Source organism: Pristis pectinata, chromosome 4 (assembly GCF_009764475.1).
Source record: "Pristis pectinata isolate sPriPec2 chromosome 4, sPriPec2.1.pri, whole genome shotgun sequence".
Taxonomy (NCBI): Eukaryota; Metazoa; Chordata; class Chondrichthyes; order Rhinopristiformes; family Pristidae; genus Pristis; species Pristis pectinata.
This window is the reverse complement of record NC_067408.1, coordinates 6,697,148-6,717,565: the sequence shown is the minus strand read 5'-3', so window position 1 is coordinate 6,717,565 and position 20,418 is coordinate 6,697,148. Positions and strand designations below refer to the sequence as shown.

General features: G+C 41.6%; 1 protein-coding gene across 13 annotated transcripts in view; it reads right to left on the bottom strand.

Moving 5' to 3' along the window:
* LOC127569075 (protocadherin beta-15-like) overlaps positions 1–20,418 on the bottom strand; it is a 212,591-nt gene that overhangs the window by 87,148 nt on the left and 105,025 nt on the right. Inside the window, exon 1 of one of the 13 annotated variants that reach the window (XM_052013401.1) lies at positions 16,089–18,715. The exons of 10 other annotated variants lie outside the window; for them this stretch is intronic. In XM_052013401.1, coding sequence (XP_051869361.1) covers positions 16,089–18,536 — 2,448 coding nt within the window. In that variant the 5' untranslated portion in view covers positions 18,537–18,715. Of the gene's footprint in view, positions 1–5,359; positions 7,994–10,695; positions 13,343–16,088; positions 18,716–20,418 lie in introns of those variants that run through there. 2 more of the 13 variants (XM_052013395.1, XM_052013396.1) reach the window with 2 other exon arrangements.

The window sequence follows — 20,418 nt, the reverse complement described above, 5'->3', positions numbered from 1 at the left end:
AATGATTGTCACCAGGTTGCCCACATGCTTTGACGTTCGTCGACTGCAAAGTTGAACATGACTCGTAACGAAATTGTTGAGAAAGGGGATCGCCTCCGAACACCTCGACATAATTCGGAGGTATCTGCAGGCTTCTGCTGGCCTTCTGAATTCCATTCAGAGAATTTCTTTCTCCAAAGCAGCAACAGGAACTGTGCTGTCCTCCCAATCCTTGTCTGTTTTTATGAACCTTAACAACAAGGATAAGTAAAATAACAAAGAAAATGAGAGATGTTACCCCAAATGTTATGACCAAGGAAAAGCTAAGATCGTGAGTGAACACGGAATTTTTAGGGGAACTGTTGACACTGGAGGATGTTTCACTCACAGTGCCGACTACAGTCAATAATATGGTCACAGACGCCGAAAGTGAAGGGGTTCCATTGTCTCTTACCACAATCACCAGCCTTTGCTTAGAGGCATCCTTGCTCATAATTCGACGGATAGTCCAAATTTCGCCAGTCTCTGGTGAAATAGTAAAAAGGTCATGATGGGTAGCCTGAAAAATTTGGAAAGAGAGCAAGGCATTTTGACCACTGTCACCATCAGTGGCTGATAACTTGACAACTAGGTATCCTGGTTCTGCAAACCGGGATATTGATTCTGTTGTTGTTGACCCATATTCGGGGAAAGGATTCAAGATCACTGGGGCGTTGTCATTCTGATCAAGGATAATAACCTTCACTGAAACGTTGCTGCTGAGGGGCGGGACTCCGCAATCCTGAACCTCAACTTGGATCTGGAAGATATTCAATTGTTCGTAGTCAAAAGATCTCTGAGCAAATATGACGCCAGTCTCTGAGTTAATAGAGACATAAGAATTTGCCTGGTTGTCCTGAAGATGAGACTCCAGAATAGAAAACTTCAATCTGGAATTCTGTCCTACATCAGGATCGAATGCATTTAAACGTAATATGGACGCACCAATAACATTATTCTCCATGATGTTTGCCGTGTACATGGGCTGCATAAATCGTGGCGCATTGTCATTTACATCTGAAACCTCAACGCGAACTGTTTTCATGGATGTGAGAGGAGGGATTCCTTCATCCGTGCATGTTATAGTAACATCATACCTGGAGGTATTTTCGCGATCCAACTGTTGGTCAATAAGCAGCCCATAATAATTCTTCAAAGATGAATCGAGTCTAAAGGGCAGTTCCTTTGAAATTTGACATTGTACGTGTCCGTTTTGTCCCGAATCTTTGTCTACTACACTGAACAAGACAACTACCGTCCCACTGGGGGCATCTTCCAAAACTTTACTCGATAGGGATGTGAGCGTCACCTCAGGTGCATTATCGTTGGCATCGACAATTTCCAACAACACGTCACAATACACAGCCATTGAGTTCAATCCCAAGTCCTTTGCTTGTATGTTAATCTCAATTGTGCTACTTTCTTCATAATCCAAATTCCCTTTCAATATGATTTCGCCAGTTTTGGAATGAACATCAAAAAGCTTCCGTACTCTAGCAGAATTATGGCTGCTGAACGAGTAGATAATGTCTCCATTGGGACCATCGTCCAGGTCAGTCGCGTTTAATTTGATAATAAGCGTTCCTTTGGGTGCAGACTCCAATAGGCTGACCTTGTAAACCGACTGAGGGAAAATAGGCACGTTATCGTTTGCATCCTTCACCGTGATGGTAAGCTGAACGCTACCTGACCTTAAAGGGACCCCGCCATCTTCCGCAACCAAAACTAATTTGTGGACAGATTCTTTTTCTCTGTCCAAGGGACTCTGCAGCACCAATACTGGTGACATCTCATTCCCATTGCGCACTTGCACATCCAGAAAGAAATATTCGTTCGGCTGGAGCTTGTAGGTTTGCAAGGAGTTGGTTCCAACATCCGCATCAAGCGCAGACTCGAGAAGGAATCGCGCTCCCGGTGCTGCCAGCTCTGAGATTTCAAGGCGGATTTGGCTCTCCGGGAAAGTGGGAGCATTGTCATTTACATCGAGAATCTCCACAGAAACCTGATACAATTTGAGGGGATTTTCGAGCAAAACATCTAATGATAACGCACAAAAGAGGCTCGATTCACACAGCCGTTCTCTGTCAATGTTTTCCTTCACAAATAAAATTCCATTGTCCAAATTGATGTCCATATATAATTTATTGGGACCGGACACGATCCGAGAACCACGTATCGAAAGCTGCTTTATATCTAAACCCAAATCGTCTGCGAGATTCCCAACAAAGGCGCCCAGTTGCAGCTCTTCAGGAATCGAATAATGAATCGTCCCCGAAACTATACTCCACGAAGAGAACACGCAGTATAACAATCGATATTTTAGCAGCCAATATATTTTGTACCACATTTCCAGTGTAAAGCATTCCAACGTTTTTTAGGACGTGACGCCACCATTAATCGTTCCTTTATTTAGATTTTTCAAATATTTAAACCACGATGTTCCACACTCCTGCCGAATCATAAATCGCACGGTTCATATCATGCTCATCTTCTGATTTTGTTCAAAGTTACCAGTGGATTCTCGCGAAAAAAAATCATACGAGCTGCTGGCTATGCAATTTTTCACCGAGTCTGATCTCACATACGCGGTGGCTGGGTAATGTCGGGGGCAGTCCGGATCGCCAAACACATCTTAGCTTCTGATTGGTGAACACGGGCGCATTGATATTCAGCGAATCATGATGCACATCATTTCTTAAAGCCGCGTTGTCCTAAATCAGCACAGAATTGTTGTATTTATAGTTGCACAGTTTAAATTTATATTTAAGGTTTCTTTCAGTATTCTGCACGTCTTGGCCTGTTGTGAAAAAATCTCGAACTGATTCTCAATGAACATTTTCAAGGTCCTCTGCAGAAAGCTGCTCAAAATAAACATATAATACTTATGAACGTAATGAACTGGCTTGACTTATTGGGTGCATTCGTGTAATTCCATTTATCATCCAGGTATACCATAGTTAATTCCACCATGGTTTCCTAATCCATTTGCTCCAACTTATTGTCTTCGTAAGGATAAATTACGGCCCCTCGATCTGTAAAAATAAACTAATCGGTACTATTGCCTTTCTTGTGTTCCATCCCTACAATATGTCAATGACCATTAAATTATGGCGCTAAAGAGCTAACAATAAAGTCCATTCCCTTTGCGACACCTACTAACCTCTAAAATTGGTAACCTTGCTTGATTATAGAGGATTTAATGCTTTGCTACCCTTGTCCCGCTCTGAGATCCAATTATTTCAACAGTTTAAATGTAACTTGCACTGATAGTTGGAGATTCAAGTTCCAGAAATAGGCATGAAAGTAATGTTTTATAATGTCAGTGTAACCTGTCATACCTTAGAAGGTACAAATACATCTTCATTCTCAATTTGCAATACTAATCCTTTCATACTGGCATGATGCTCTGATGCAGTAATTGCACGACCACATCCATTCATTTCCTTTTAGCTTTTTGAACCCATGCCAGTGGAGATTTCCTTCTTGTACTCCCGTTTGGTGATATGTAGTCATGTATCTGTAAGCTTAATTTATGCACATTATGATATGGGTTTCAATATGTCAATGCAACTCTTACTCAGAACCTTACAAGTGGAAACTATTCGTGAAGTCTCAACGTGTCTTCACAAGGTTTTATGATAGTGAAAAGTAATAACACAGCTATAAGATGCAGAATCATTGCTAAAGATCGAATAACGATCCTTGAAAATTATCCAAAGAGACAGAAGCAACCAGTATCTTCTGGCACTAAAACAACTCTTATTTCATCAAGGCAACCTTCAACACTACCACACATCTCCAAGCGGATTGTTGTCAAACATCCACTGACAATTCTAAGTTAACTTCGTCCATTCTAGTTTAGTTATATCTCAACAAAACGTCACTCTATTTGTAGGTTTCAGGCTTTTCTTGAAAATACCATCTCAGAATAGGGGCTGCCTGCTGATATTTGCAATGATCAATATCACATGTCATAAATATTCCAGTGGATTGATGCCTTACTATCAATACATTAGCTTTGAATATTGGCACTGCATTATCTTGCTGGCTAATACAGATGTAATTCTATGGAAAGCATCAACAGGTCATGGTGATTTCGTTCATTGTGACCAGGCTTGGTGATTCAAACCCTACAATCTCATGGTGCAATGGAGAACTTTGATTTTGGTTACGTAAACTTTCAAAATTCGCTAATTAAAATAGAAATCCGAGAGATAAAAGTCGAACGTTGCACCTGAACACTATTCCCTTTGATTTTGTAACTAGGGTTTGATTGATTTCATACCAAATGATCAAATTACCATTAATCTTTTCACTGCTAATAGTCAATTTTCTTTTAAAAAAAAATCACTGGATGTGGACGCCACTGGCAACGCCAGCTCTTACTGTCCACCCTTCACTGTCCCTGAACCAGGAGATTGTACAGAGTCACCAGATTTCAGAAATGTGCGTCACCTATGTAACATAAAACTTCAACAGAATATAAATTGATGGATTGCACGACTGGCTCCACGGCATATTCTCCAGAAAAGGGGAGATTCCATGCCTTCACGTAGGACGAGGGAAAGCAATTTACTACTGTGTAAATAAATAGTTATATTGAATCTTACTCCAGTTTCTTGAGGACGCTAACGCATATTAAATTATTAACTTTGAAACACTAAAGCGATCTTAGGTCAACTCTTCTGCAATTCCTGTGAAGTCCAACAATGAAACAATAAAACATATGGAAATGCTCACATATCAAGCAGCACTGATGGAGAGAAGCCCAGATATAACTGTCCAGACTGATCAGCTAACATTGAGTTCTGATTTAATGTAATCGACTGGAAACTTGCTGTTTGTTCTCGCTCCACAGATGCTGCTGTATTTTCAGTATATGGTGTTTCTTTTATTTCCGCTTTCCAGCATCTATATGGTTTTCCCCTTCGAAATTGAGCTACAAGGTGACCTAATAAAACTGGGATGAACTGCTGCTTTCATAGGAAGTACTCACAACAAGCATGTTCAGCAGTAGCTTCGTAGTTTCTCACAAGAAAGTTGAAATATAAAGTGCAGAAAATGTGAACAAGTTATAGCACACACTGAGCACTTCAATAAACTTCAGTTGGGCCAGGAAGTCGGAAGAGACACATGTGGACTTCCAGGACCTGATGGAGCAACTCATTAGAGTTACATATAATCGTATCAAAACCTGACCCTTCAGAATAAAAGGAATACATGGCAATTAGGCATATGGATCAAAATCAGATACATGTTCAACTAGATATTAAATTCGTCCCAGTAAACGCAATGCCCCGAGTTTCCAAAACGATTTATTTTATTTTGCGAAGTAGCTCACCTCATTATTTGTATTGCAGTTGTAGATATCAGAGTTTAACATTCCTGCATTTCCTTTCCCAATAGGATTCTTTTGGGTACATGGAATAGCTGCAGATGGTGCGCACATTCGAGGAGTTGTGAAGTCTCTCTTCACGGACTGCAATGTTGAACACGACTCATAACGGAAACTCTGAGAAAGTGGATCACCTCCGAATACCTCAACATAGTTTGGTGGTATCTGAAGGCTTCTGCTGGCCTTTTGAATTCCATTCAGAGAATTTCTTGTTCCGAAACAGCAACAGAAATTTAAAGAACTGTATTGGCATCCCACACCATTTCTGCTTTTATGAACTTTAATGGCAAGGATAATTAAAATCACGAGGAAAATGATGGATGTCGACCCTAATGCTATAACTAAGTAAAGATTCAGATCAGGAGAGAAGTCACGATCTTCAGATAAACTGGTGGCACTGGAGATCGTTTCACCTCCTGTCACAGATAATACTATGGTTACTGTGGCTGAAAGTGAGGGCGTTCCGTTGTCCTTTACAACAATCACCAGCTTTTGTTTTGAAGCATCCTTGCTCCCAATACCACGGATAGTCCAAATTTCCCCCGTGTCTGCTGAAATAGTGAACAGATCGCGATGGGTAGCCTGAAAAATGTGGTAAGACAGACGGGCATTCTGACCAGCGTCGGCGTCAGTGGCTGATACCTTGACAACGAGGTATCCCGGTTCAGCAAACCTGGATATTGTCTCCATTGCTGTTGACCCGTATTGGGGTAAGGGATGCACGATCACTGGGGCATTATCGTTCTGATCAAGGATAACAACATCTATTGTAACGTTACTGCTGAGGGGCGGGTCTCCAGAATCCTGCACCTGAATTTGGATCTGGAAGTTTTTCAATTGTTCATAGTCAAACGATCTCTGAGCAAATATGACATCAGTCTGTGAGTTGATGGAGACATATGGGGCGACGGATGAATTCAGGATGGTAAACTTCATTCGAGCATTCTGTCCTGTGTCTGGATCGAAGGCTGTCAGGGAGAATATGGAATCCCCAATGACGTTGTTTTCCATGACCCTTGCCGTGTATACTGGCTGCGTAAACCTTGGCGCGTTATCGTTTACATCTGAGACTTCCAAACGAATCGTTTTCTTGGATGTGAGGGGAGGCATCCCTGCATCCGTGCAAGTTACAGTAATGTCATAGCTTGAGGTAGTTTCACGATCCAGCATTTGTTGTATTATCAGTTTCCAATTGTTCTTTACAGTTGAATCTAACTTAAAGGGCAGTTTGTTCGGAATTTGACATTGTATTTGCCCATTTTGCCCGGAATCCTTATCTTCTGCACTGAGCAAGGCAACGATAGTTCCAATTGGAGCATTTTCTGCCACGGCATTTGAGAAGGATGTCAACGATAGTTCAGGAGCGTTGTCATTCACATCCATAACATCGACTAACACATCACAGTGCTGAGGCACTGCGTAAGGGCCATTATCGACGGCCTGTATATTAATCATAAATGTTTCGCGTTGTTCATAGTCTAAACGCCCCTTCAGTCTGATGTCGCCAGTTTTGGAATTTACCCCAACTAATTCACGAACTTCTGCTGAATTATGGCTGCTGAGGGCATACGTTATCTCGCCATTGGGGCCATCGTCCAAATCAGTGGCGTTTAATGTAAAAATCAGCGTTTCTCTTGGAGCCGATTCCAACAGATTAACCTTATAAACCGATTGCGAGAAAACAGGGGAGTTGTCGTTCGCATCCTTCACTATGATTGTTACCTCTACCTTGCCCGATCTCACAGGGACTCCGCCGTCTTCGGCAAGCAACGTTAACTCGTGGGTTGATATCATTTCTCTATCCAAGGTCCCCTGCAGCACTAACAGCGGGAACATCCCGATTCTATCGTGTACTTGTACATCAAGAATGAAATATTCATTCGGAAAGAGCTGGTATGTCTGTACGGAGTTTGTTCCAAAGTCCGGATCGTGTGCGGCCTCGAGGGGAAATCGCGTACCTGGTGCAATAATCTCGGAGATTTCCAGGCGGATCTGGCTTTTGGGGAAACTGGGAGCGTTGTCATTTACATCGAGAATCTCCACTTCCACCTGGTGCAGACTGAGGGGATTTTCAAGCACAACGTTGAAGGATAAAACGCATTCGGCGCTCGTTCCGCAAAGCTGTTCCCTGTCGATTTTTTCATTCACAAATAAAATCCCATTCTCCAAATTTACGTCAACATACCGCTTCCTCGGACTGGGCGCCACCCGCAAACTGCGAGCCGACAGCTGCTTTAAATCTAACCCCAAATCAATGGCGATATTCCCAACAAAGGCGCCCAGTTGCAATTCCTCCGGAACAGAATAACGAATCTGGCCACAAACAAAGTACCAAGAGGTGAAGAGGAAGCAAAACAGTTGGTATTTCACCAGCCGGTATATGGTATCTCTCATTTCCAGGAGAAATCATTCCAATGGTTTCCACCCGAGACAAAGCCTTTTAACAGCGATTTGATTTTAATGGGACGAATACGATGCAGAAAATATCTGTACCTTTTTGCAAATTGCCCTGTTGTCTTCATTTAAATGTTCTCATGTTGTTTCCAATTCGAAATGAATCGTGTTGAAATCCTCCGGAGCTGCGGGCTATCCAGTTTTCACGGCGTCTGATCTTACGCGAAGGCGGCTGGGTATTGAAGGGGGCTGTGCAGATCACCAGTCACATCTCAGCTTCTGATTGGTTGACGAGGTAGTATTCATATCTGACCAATTAGAAATCAGCTCATTTCTTAAAGCAAGAAGCGCTGAAATTGGCACAGAGTTTTTGTATTTATTACTGCACAATTGAAATTTCTTACAGCATTTTTGATGATACAAATTTTTGCAGAAGTTTAGCTCCAGAACCGTGGTTTCAGGAACTACGATGCAGTGAATATTTTATAGATCAAATATGAAAAAAAAATCCCTCAGGAACTAGATAAAACTGAACAACGTAACTCGTCTTGCTGGGAATCTAATCACATGTATGTTCCATTTGTGCTTGTTTCATCGTGGTTTTACAATCGTGGCCACCTGTTAATTAATACTCATGGAACCCTGTCGTCCTCCATTTGAAGAGAACCACATAAAAATAATACAACTGTTATACCAAGAGGAATAATCTCTTTCTGCGTCATTTTCAAACGGATAGGTCAATGGTAATTTATTTCGAAAATAATTATATTCTATCCCGTGGTGTCCACAATAAATAGCCGAATGACTTAGATTTTATCCATAGCTTTTCATAATTTAAGCATGCAAATAATATCCATAGTCTTTTTTCTAAAGCTAAAGCTAATGTAATTGCCTCTTGTTTAAAATCTAAACGAGAATGCCATCACGTCGTCTATTAAATCTCGGTCCAGTCCTGAAATAACACGAGTTCGAATGGCATTACTCCAGAAATAATCGTAGGATTTATTTATACAATGCTACTCCACTGACTCGATAATCAATATTCTCTCAGGTACCTGAACATTCTCTAGTTTCATTACAGCTGTACATTCAAATTTAAGTGGGAATCATATATCAGCATTCCTTCACTGATACTGGAACTAAATCTTGGAACTTCTTACGCAATAACTTTACGGAAGATCCATCTGCACAAGGACCTCACTAGTTCGTGAAGGTGTCTATCCTCCACTTTTTCAAGGGCAACAAGGAATGGGTAAAGCGCTGGCCTTGCCTGTGATACCCACATCCAAGATCCATAGAAGAATAACATTGATTGTTGAAGACTCTGTGCAGACTCTTCCATCTAGGACTCTTCCGAAAATACCTGCACAATAATATGTGTAGGAAAGTTTGCTGTTGACCACACAATGTTGATTTATATTCAACATTCCCTCGATAAGGAGCAAGTCCGTACCCACATGGAACAAGCCCAACACAATGTTGATGCTTTGACTTTTACCTCAGGTAACAGTCATATTTAACACAATTGCAAGGCATTGGCCACCCCCAACAACAGGTATGACAACCAATTCCCCTCGAATTAACTCACATTGCCAAAATTGTATCCACATCCTGTTAACATGGGTTTCACCATTTATCACAAACTACTGAACCAGCAACATTAGGGCTATGGTTATGACAGGGCACCAGAATTTGGACTTCAGGGGGTTGCACTTATATTCTGCCATTTGAAAGCTACAAATCGAAATTTTGCTTGAATATTTTCCAAATACCTGAATATGTAACTGCAGCAACACCCAGAATTCTCGACAGCATTCACTTCAATGCTTTCAGTTGATTAGTAGTACATAAAATGCCTTAAATGTTCATTCAGTCCATCGCAGAATTCACTGCAATAACCGTGTGATACATCTAAAAATATTCTCCCAGTTCTGGCAACGAACAAATGCAAAATCATAAGGAAGTAACAGCACGACAAAGTCCCATACTAAAATATACCTCAATATTTACCAGAAACATTAGAATAAGTTACATTCATACTTTGGCTGTGACAGGACACCAGATGTTTTTTTTATCTGTGGGGTTTGGGAGCTCTCCGTGGACTTTCTAAAACTAAGAATCTTGTCAGAAGATTCGCCATTAGACTGGACAGGTAACTCCACCCACACTAAGAGGGTTCCATAGTGTCCAGAACAAAGCTACCAGGTTGATTAGCAGTGCATAAAGTACTTTACATACTTTAGACATGAAACAAGAACATACAAGTAAAAGAAATAATCATTATGCCAAGCAGCACTGATGGAGAGAACCTCAAATATAACATTTCAGACTGATCACCTTACATCCACTTCTGATTTAAGGTCATCGGCCGGAAACGTGGACTCTTGGGTTTTCGATCCATAGATGTGGCTATGTTTTCAGTAAATAGTGTTTTATAAATTCCTTTTTCCAGTATCTACTTGTTTACTTTCCTTCGGATTTTAAGTACAAAGTGACCTAATACATCTGAGATGACCTGCTGCTTTCAAAGGCAGTACTCAGAACAAGCATATGCAAAAGTATGCTCGAGGTTTCTCGCAAGACAGTTAAAATATTAAGTACAGAAAATATTGGCCAGTTTTAACACTCACTGAGCATTTCGATCAACTTCAAATGGGATACAAATTCGAAAGAGCATTTGCGGGCTAACAGGACCCAGGGGAGCAACACATTAGAGTTACATATAATCGTACAAAGACATGAGCAATTCGGATAAAAAGAATACATGGCAATTAGACTTGTGGATCAAAATCAGTATGCAGAAAGACATGTTGAACTAGATATTAAATTCGTCCCAGTAAACGCACGGCCCGAGTTTCCAAAACGAATTCTTTTGCGAAGTAGCTCACCTCATTATTTGTATTGCAGTTGTAGCTGGCAGAGTTCAGCATTCCTGCATTTTCTTTCCCAACCGGCTTCTTTTGCGTACAGGGAATAGCTGAAGATGGTCTGCATGTTTGAGGAGTTGTGAAGTCTTTCTTCATGGACTGCAGTGTTGAACACGACTCGTAACGGAAACTCTGAGAAAGTGGATCACCTCCGAATACCTCAACATAGTTCGGTGGTATCTGAAGGCTTCTGCTGGCTTTTTGAATTCCATTTAAAGAATTTCTTGTTTCGAAACAGCAACAGACATTCCGACAACTATATTGGCATCCAACGCCATTTCTGTTTTTATGAACTTTAATGGCAAGAATGATTAAAATCACGAGAAAAATGATGGATGTGGTCCCTAATGAGATAACTAAGTAAAGGTTCAGATCAAGAGAGAAGTCACGATCTTCAGATAACCTGGTGGCACTGGAGATCGTTTCACCTCCTGTCACGGAAAATACTATGGTTACTGTGGCTGAAAGTGAGGGCGTTCCGTTGTCCTTTACCACAATCACCAGCTTTTGTTTTGAAGCATCCTTGCTCCCAATACCACGGGTAGTCCAAACTTCCCCCGTCTCTGCTGCAATAGTGAACAGATCGCGATGGGTAGCCTGAAGAATGTGGTAAGACAGACGGGCATTCTGACCAGCGTCGGCGTCAGTGGCTGATACCTTGACAACGAGGTATCCCGGTTCAGCAAACCTGGATATTGTCTCCATTGCTGTTGACCCGTATTGGGGTAAGGGATGCACGATCACTGGGGCATTATCGTTCCGATCAAGGATAACAACATCTATTGTAACGTTACTGCTGAGGGGCGGGTCTCCAGAATCCTGCACCCGAACTTGGATCTGGAAGTTTTTCAATTGTTCGTAGTCAAACGATCTCTGAGCAAATATGACACCAGTCTGTGAGTTGATGGAGACATATTTGGCTGCGGATGAATTCAGGATGGTAAAGTTCATTCGGGCATTCTGTCCTGTGTCTGGATCGAAGGCTGTCAGCGAGAATATGGAATCCCCAATAACGTTGTTTTCCATGACCCTTGCCGTGTATACGGGCTGTGTAAAACTTGGCGCGTTATCATTCACATCTGAAACTTCCACACGGATCGTTTTCTTGGATGTGAGGGGAGGATTTCCTGCATCTGTGCAAGTTACAGTAATGTCATAGCTTGAGGTAGTTTCACGATCTAGCATATGTTGTATAAGCAGTATCCAATTGTTCTTTATCGATGGATCCAACTTAAAAGGTAGTTTATTCGGAATTTGACATTGTACTTGCCCATTTTGCCCGGAATCCTTATCTTCTGCACTGAGCAAGGCAACTATAGTTCCAATGGGAGCATTTTCTGCCACGGCATCTGACAAGGATGTCAACGACAGCTCAGGAGCGTTGTCATTCACATCGACAACATCCACCAACACATCACACTGCTGAGGCACTGCGTGATCGCCATTGTCGACTGCTTGTACATTAATCATAAATGTTTCTCGTTTTTCATAGTCTAAACGCCCTTTCAGTCTGATTTCACCAGTTTTGGAATTCACCCCAACTAATTCACGAACTTCGGCTGAATTATGGCTGCTGAGGGCATACGTTATCTCTCCATTGGGGCCATCGTCCAAATCAGTGGCGTTTAATGTAATAATCAGCGTTTCTCTTGGAGCCGATTCCAACAGATTAACCTGATAAACCGATTGTGAGAAAACAGGAGAGTTGTCGTTCGCATCCTTCACTATGATTGTTACCTGGACCTTGCCCGATCTCACAGGGACTCCGCCGTCTTCGGCAATCAGCGTTAACTCATGGATTGATATCATTTCTCTATCCAAGGTCCCCTGCAGCACTAACAGCGGGAACATCCCGATTCTATCGCGTACTTGTACATCAAGAATGAAATATTCATTCGGAAGGAGCTGGTATGTCTGGACGGAATTTGTTCCAATGTCCGGATCGTGTGCGGCCTCGAGGGGGAATCGCGCTCCCGGTGCAATAATCTCGGAGATTTCCAGGCGGATCTGTCTTTTCGGGAAACTGGGAGCGTTGTCATTTACATCGAGAATCTCCACTTGCACCTGGTGCAGACTGAAGGGATTTTCAAGCACAACGTTGAAGGATAAAACGCATTCGGCGCTCGTTCCGCAAAGTTGTTCCCTGTCGATTTTTTTATTCACAAATAAAATCCCATTCTCCAAATTTACGTCAACATACTGCTTCCTCGGACTGGGCGCCACCCGTAAGCTGCGAGCCGACAGCTGCTTTAAATCTAACCCCAAATCAATGGCGATATTCCCAACAAAGGCACCTACTTGCAATTCCTCGGGAACAGAATAACGAATCTGGCCACAAACAAAATCCGAAGAGGCGAAGAAGAAGCAAAACAGTTGGTATTTCACCAGCCGGTATATGGTATCTCTCATTTCCAGGAGAAATCATTCCAATGGTTTCAACCCGAGACAAAGCCTTTTAAAAGCGATTTGATTTTAATGGAGAAATACGACGCAGAAAGTATCTGTACCTTCTTGCAAATTGCTCTGTTGTCTTTATTTAAATGTTCTTATGTCGGTTCCAATTCGAATTGAATCGTGCACAAATCCCTCGGCGCTGCTGGTTATCCAGTTTTCACGGCGTCTGATGTTACGCGATGGCGGCTGGGTATTGAAGGGGGCTGTGCAGATCACCAGTCACATCTCAGCTTCTGATTGGTGGACAATGTAGTAATATCTGACCAATTAGACTTCAGCTCATTTCTTAAAGCAAGAAGCGCTTAATTTGGCACAAAGTTCTTACATTTATCACTGCACAATTGAAATTTCTTTCAGCATTTTTGATGATTCAAATGTTTGCAGAAATTTAGATCCAGAACTGTAGTTTCAGGAACTACTATGCAGTGAAAATTTTATAAGTCAAAATGAATAAAAAACGCCTTCAGGTACTAGATCAAACTGAACAACGTAACTGGTCTTGCTGGGAATCTAATCACATGTATGGCCCATGTGTGTCTGTTCCATCGTGGTTTTATAATCGCGGCCACCTGTTAACTAATACTCATGGAACCCTGTCGTCCTCCATTTAAACAGAACCAAATAGTAAAATAATTACAACTGCTATACCAAGAGGTATAACCTCTTTCTCCATCATTTTCAAACCCATAGGTGAACAGTAATTTAGTTCTTAAATATATATATATTTCTAACCCGTGTTGTCCACAATAAATAGCCAAGGGACTTTATATTTTCATAATTTAAGGGCTAGCATGCAAATAATCTCCATAGTCTTTTTCTAAAGCAGAAGCTAATTTGATTGCCTTTTGTGTAAAATATAAACCAGAATGAAATCATGTCGACTGTTGAACCTCTTTCCAGCCCTGAAATGAGAGAAGATCGAATGGCATTACTCCAGAAATGATCGTAGGATTTATTTATACAGTGCTACTCTACTGCATCGAAAATCAATATTCTCTCAGCCACTTGAACATTTTTCCGTTTCATTACTGCCATACGTTGAAGTTTAAATTGGAATCGGAAATCAGCATTCCTTCACTGACACTGCATCTAAATTTTGGAACTTCTTACGCAATAACTTTATGGAAGATCCATCTACACAAGGCCCTCACTAGTTCGTGAAGGTGTCTATCCTCCACTTTTGCAAGGGCAACGAGGGATGGGTAAAGCGCTGGCCTTGCCTGTGACACCCACATCCAAGGTATATAGGAGCATAACATTGATGAAGACTGCCAATCTCCAAATAAATCATCTCTACAGTAATGCCTTGTGATTCTACGTGGACTCTTCCATTTCGGATATTTCCAAAACTACCTGCACAATATTATGTGTGGGAAAGTTTGCCGTTGACCACACGGTGTTAATTTGTATTCAACATTCCTTCGATAAGGAGGAAGTCAGTACCCACATGGAACAAGCACAACACAATGTTGATTCTTTGACTTTTAACTCAGGTAACATTCATATTTAACACAATTTCTAGGCATTGGCCATCCCAGCAACAGGTATGACAACCACTTCTCCTCGAATTCTCATATTGCCATCATTGAATCCACATCCTATCAACATGGGTTTCACCATTTATCACAAACTACTGAACCAGCAACGTTAGTGCTATGGTTATGACAGGGCACCAGAATTTGGACTTCAGGGGGTTGAACTTATATTCTGCCATTTGAAAGATGCAAATCAGAATTTTGCTTGAATATTTTCCGTATACCTGAATATGTAACTGTGGAAACACCCAAAATTATCGACACCATTCAGATCAAAGCTTTCAGCCTGATTAGCATAACATAAAGTGCCTTAAATGTTCATTGATGCCACCGGAAAATTCATTGGAATAACCTTGTGATATTTCTCCAAATTTACTGGCAGTTCTGGTCAACGAAGAACTGCAAGTACATAAGGAAATAATAGCACAACAAAATCCCATGTCTGCTAAAATATACCTGACTATTTATGGGAGACATTTGAATTATCTATATACATACTTTGGCCGTGAAAGGACACCACATGGTTGGTTTCTATGGGCTTTGGGAGCTCTACAAATACTTTCCCACACTAAGAGGGAGATAATCAGAATCTTGTTGGAATATTCTCCATTAGATTGGACAGTTAACTCCAACAGCTCTTAGAGAGTTCCAAAGTGTCCAGCATGAATCATTCAGGTTGATGAGCAGTGCATGAAGTAATTTAGATTTTTTAGACATAAAACAAGAACATAAAAAGTAAAGAAATACTCATCATGTCAAGCAGCACTGATGGAGAGAAACCGAAATATAACTTTGCAGACTGATCACCTTACATCAACTTCAGATTTAAGGTCATCGGCCGGCAACGTGGACCCCTGGGTTTTCGCTCCAGAGATGTTGCTGTTTTTTCAGGACATAGTGTTTTATAAATTCTGTTTTCCGGTATCTACTTGTTTACTTTCCTTCGGAGTTTAAGTACAAAGAGACCTAATAACTCTTAGATGAAACGCTGCTTTCAAAGTAAGTTGTCCCTACAAGCATGTGCAGCAGTATCTGTGAGGTTTCTGACAAGACAGTTAAAATATAAAGTGCAGAAAAATATGGGCCAGTTTTAACACTAAATGAGCTTTTCGATAAAACTGAATTGGGAAAGAAAGTCGTAAGAGAATCATGCGGGCTTCCAGGACCTGGTGTAGCAAAGCAATAGAGTTAAATATTATCGTACAAAGAAATGGACAACTTGGATAAAAGGTTAAAAGGCAATTAGACCTGTGGATCAAAGTCACTATACACAAATACATTTTGACTTAGATATTAAATTCGTCCCATTAAATGCAATGGCCTGAGTTTCCTAAACGATTTGTTTTCTTTTGAGAAGTACCTCACCTCATTATTTGTATTGCCGTTGTACATGTCAGAGTTCCCCATTCCTGCATTCTGTTTCCCAATCGGTTTCTTTTGCGCACAGGGAATAGCTGCAGATGGTCCGCACGTTCGAGGAGACATGAAGTCTTTCTTCATGGACTGCAATGTTGAACACGACTCGTAACGGAAACTCTGAGAAAGTGGATCACCTCCGAATACCTCAACATAGTTCGGTGGTATCTGAAGGCTTCTGCTGGCCTTCTGAATTCCATTTAGAGAATTTCTTGTTTCGAAACAGCAACAGACATTCAGAGAACTGTATGGGCATCCCACGCCATTTCTGTGTTTCTTAACTTTAATAGCAAGGATAATTAAAATCACGAGGAAAATAGTGGATGTGGTCCCTAATGCAATGACTAAGTAAAGGTTCAGATCAAGAGAGAGGTCACGATCTTCAGATAAACTGGTGGCACTGGAGATCGTTTCACCTCCTGACACAGATAATACTATGGTTACTATGGCTGAAAGTGAGGGCGTTCCGTTGTCCTTTACCACAATCACCAGCTTTTGTTTTGAAGCATCCTTGCTCCCAATAACACGGGTGGTCCAAACTTCCCCCGTGTCTGCTGAAATAGTGAACAGATCGCGATGGGTAGCCTGAAAAATGTGGTAAGACAGACGGGCATTCTGACCAGCGTCAGCGTCAGTAGCTGATACCTTGACAACGAGGTATCCCGGTTCAGCAAACCTAGATATTGTCTCCATTGCTGTTGACCCGTATTCGGGTAAGGGATGCACGATAACTGGGGCATTATCGTTCCGATCAAGGATAACAACATCTATTGTAACGTTACTGGTGAGGGGCGGGTCTCCAGAATCCTGCACCCGAACTTGGATCTGGAAGTTTTTCAATTGTTCGTAGTCAAACGATCTCTGAGCAAATATGACACCAGTATGTGAGTTGATGGAGACATATTTGGCTGTGGATGAGTTCAGGATAGTAAAGTTCAGTCGGGCATTCTGTCCTATGTCTGGATCGAAGGCTGTCAGGGAGAATATGGAATCCCCAATAACGTTGTTTTCCATGACCCTTGCCGTGTATACTGGCTGCGTAAACCTTGGCGCGTTATCATTCACATCTGAAACTTCCACACGGATCGTTTTCTTGGATGTGAGGAGAGGAGTTCCTGCATCTGTGCAAGTTACAGTAATGTCATACCTGGAGGCAGTTTCACGGTCCAGCATATGTTGTATAAGCAGTTTCCAATTGTTCTTTATCGATGAATCTAACTTAAAGGGCAGTTTGTTCGGAATTTGACATTGTACTTGCCCATTTTGCCCGGAATCCTTATCTTCTGCACTGAGCAAGGCAACGATAGTTCCAGTTGGAGCATTTTCTGCCACGGCATTTGACAAGGGTGTCAAAGATAGTTCAGGAGCGTTGTCATTCACATCCATAACATCGACTAACACATCACACTGCTGAGACATTGCGGGATGACCATTATCGACTGCCTGTATATTAATCACAAACGTTTTGGTTTGTTCATAGTCTAAATGCCCCTTCAGTCTTATTTCTCCAGTTTTGGAATTCACCCCAACTAATTCACGAACTTCAAATGAATTATGGCTGCTCAGGGCATACGTTATCTCCCCATTCCCGCCATCGTCCAAATCAGTGGCGTTTAATGTCATAATAAGAGTTCCTATGGGAGCTGATTCTAACATATTAATCTTATAAACCGACTGCGAGAAAACAGGAGCGTTGTCGTTCGCATCCTTCACCGTGATTGTTACCTGGACCTTGCCCGATCTCACAGGGACCCCGCCGTCTTCGGCAAGCAGCGTTAACTGATGGGCCGATATCGTTTCTCTATCCAAGGCCCTCTGTAGTACCAGGACAGGTAACTTTCCTATCCTATCGCGTTCTTGTACATCAAGAATGAAATACTCATTGGGAAGGAGCTGGTATGACCGTAAGGAGTTAGTTCCAATATCCGGATCGTGTGCAGCCTCGAGGGGGAACCGCGCTCCCGGTGCCATAATCTCGGAGACTTCCAGGCGGATCTGGCTTCTGGGGAAACTGGGAGCGTTGTCATTTACATCGAGAATCTCCACTTCCACCTGGTGCAGACTGAGGGGATTTTCAAGCACAACGTTGAAGGATAAAACGCAATTGTTTCTCGGCCCGCAAAGTTGTTCCCTGTCGATTTTTTCATTCACAAATAAAATCCCATTCTCCAAACTTACGTCAACATACCGCTTCCTCGGACTGGGCGCCACCCGCAAACTGCGAGCCGACAGCTGCTTTAAATCTAACCCCAAATCAATGGCGATATTCCCAACAAAGGCGCCCAGTTGCAATTCTTCGGGAACAGAATAACGAATCTGTCCACAAACAAGATTCCAGCGGGAGAACAAACAGCAAATCAGTTGGTATTTCAGCAGCCAATATATGTTATATCTCATTTCCAGGAGAAATCATTCCAATGGTTTCAGCCCGAGACAAAGCCTTTTAACAGCGATTTGATTTAAATGGGACAATACGATGCAGAAAATATCTCTACCCTTTAGAAAATTGCCCTATTGTTTTCATTTGATTTCTCATGCTGTCTCCTGTTCGAAAGAAATCGTGCACAAATGCTCCGGAGCTGCTGGTTGTCTAGTTTTCACGGCGTCTAATCTTACGCGATGGCGGCTGGGTATTGAAGGGGGCTGTGCAGATCACCAGGCTCATCTCAGCTTCTGATTGGTGGACATATAGTATTCATATCTGACCAATTAGAAATCAGCTAATTTCTTAAAGCAAGAAGTGCTTTCTTTGGCACAGAGTTGTTCTATTTATTACTGCACAATTGAAATTTCTTTCAGCATTTTAGACGGTTCACATTTCTGCAGAATCATAATTTCAGGAACTACGATGCAGCGAATATCTTAAAGATCTAATATGAAATAAAAGGCTTCAGGAACGTGATCAAAGTGAAGAACCTAACTTGTCTTGCCGAGTAACTAATTACATGTATGTTCGATGTGTATTTGTTCCATCCTGGTTTTACAATCGTGGCCACTGTTAATGAATAGTCAAGGAACACTGTCGCCCCCCGCCCCTTTCAATGGAACCAAATCAACCAAAACAAAACTGCTATACCAAGAAGAATAACCTCTTTGTGCGTCATTTTCAAATTAAAATGGCAACAGTAAATTCATTTCTAAAACAGTTATATTTATATCCCTTGATATCCACAATAAAGAGCCGTGACCGATTTTATCCCTAGCTTATCATAATTTAACGGAAACATGGTAATAACTCCATAGTCTTTAAAGCAAAAGCTGATGTGATTTCCTTTATAAAATGTAAACCAGAATTCCATGATGCCTACCATTAGACGAGATCTATAGGCAGTACTTTGGAACTGTTTGGAGAATTAATTTGTCCAATGCTACTCTACTGACTTGAAAATAAATATTCTGCCAGGTACTTTAAAATTCTCTGCTTTCATTACTGCTACACGTTTAGCGTTGACTATGAATCATATATCACCATTCCTTCAGTGATAATGGAACTAAATTTTCGAGCTCCGTATGCAATCACTTTAGGGAGATCCATCAGAACAAGGGCCACACTGGTTCATGAAAATGTCTCTCCATCACATTTTCAAAGGCAACGAGGAAAGGATAAAAACACTGGCCTTGCCTGTGACCCCCACATCTAAGATACAAATGAGCACAACTTTGATCGTTGAAGACTGCTAATCCTAAATGCAAAGCAACTCCACAGTAACTCTTTGGTACCCTGCGTGGATTCTTCCATCTCGGACACTTCCAAAAATATCAGCACAATATTATGATGGGAACGTTTGTTGTTGATTGCACGAGGCTAATTTATATTCTACATTCCTTGCAGTCCGCACCCACTGAACAAGCTCTGCAAAATGTTGATACTTAGACTTTTAATCGAGGTAACATTCAAATATGATACAATTGATAGGCATTGGCCATCCCCAGCAACAGGTACTATAGCCACTTCCCCTTGAATTAATTCACATTTCCATCATTGAATCCACATCTTATTAACATGGGTTTCACAATTTACTAGCAACTATGGAACTAGCAACTTGAGGGCTGTGGCTAAGACTGGGCACCAGATTTTGGACTTCAGGGGGTTCCACATCTTCTGCCATTTGAAAGCCACGAATCAGAATTTTGCTCGAATATTTTCTGAATAATTGAACATGTAACTGCAGCAGCACCCAGAATACTCAACACCATCCAGATCAAAGCATTCAGCCTGATTAGCAGTACATAAAGTGCGTTGTGTTTATTCATGCCACCGCAGAGTACAGTTCAATTT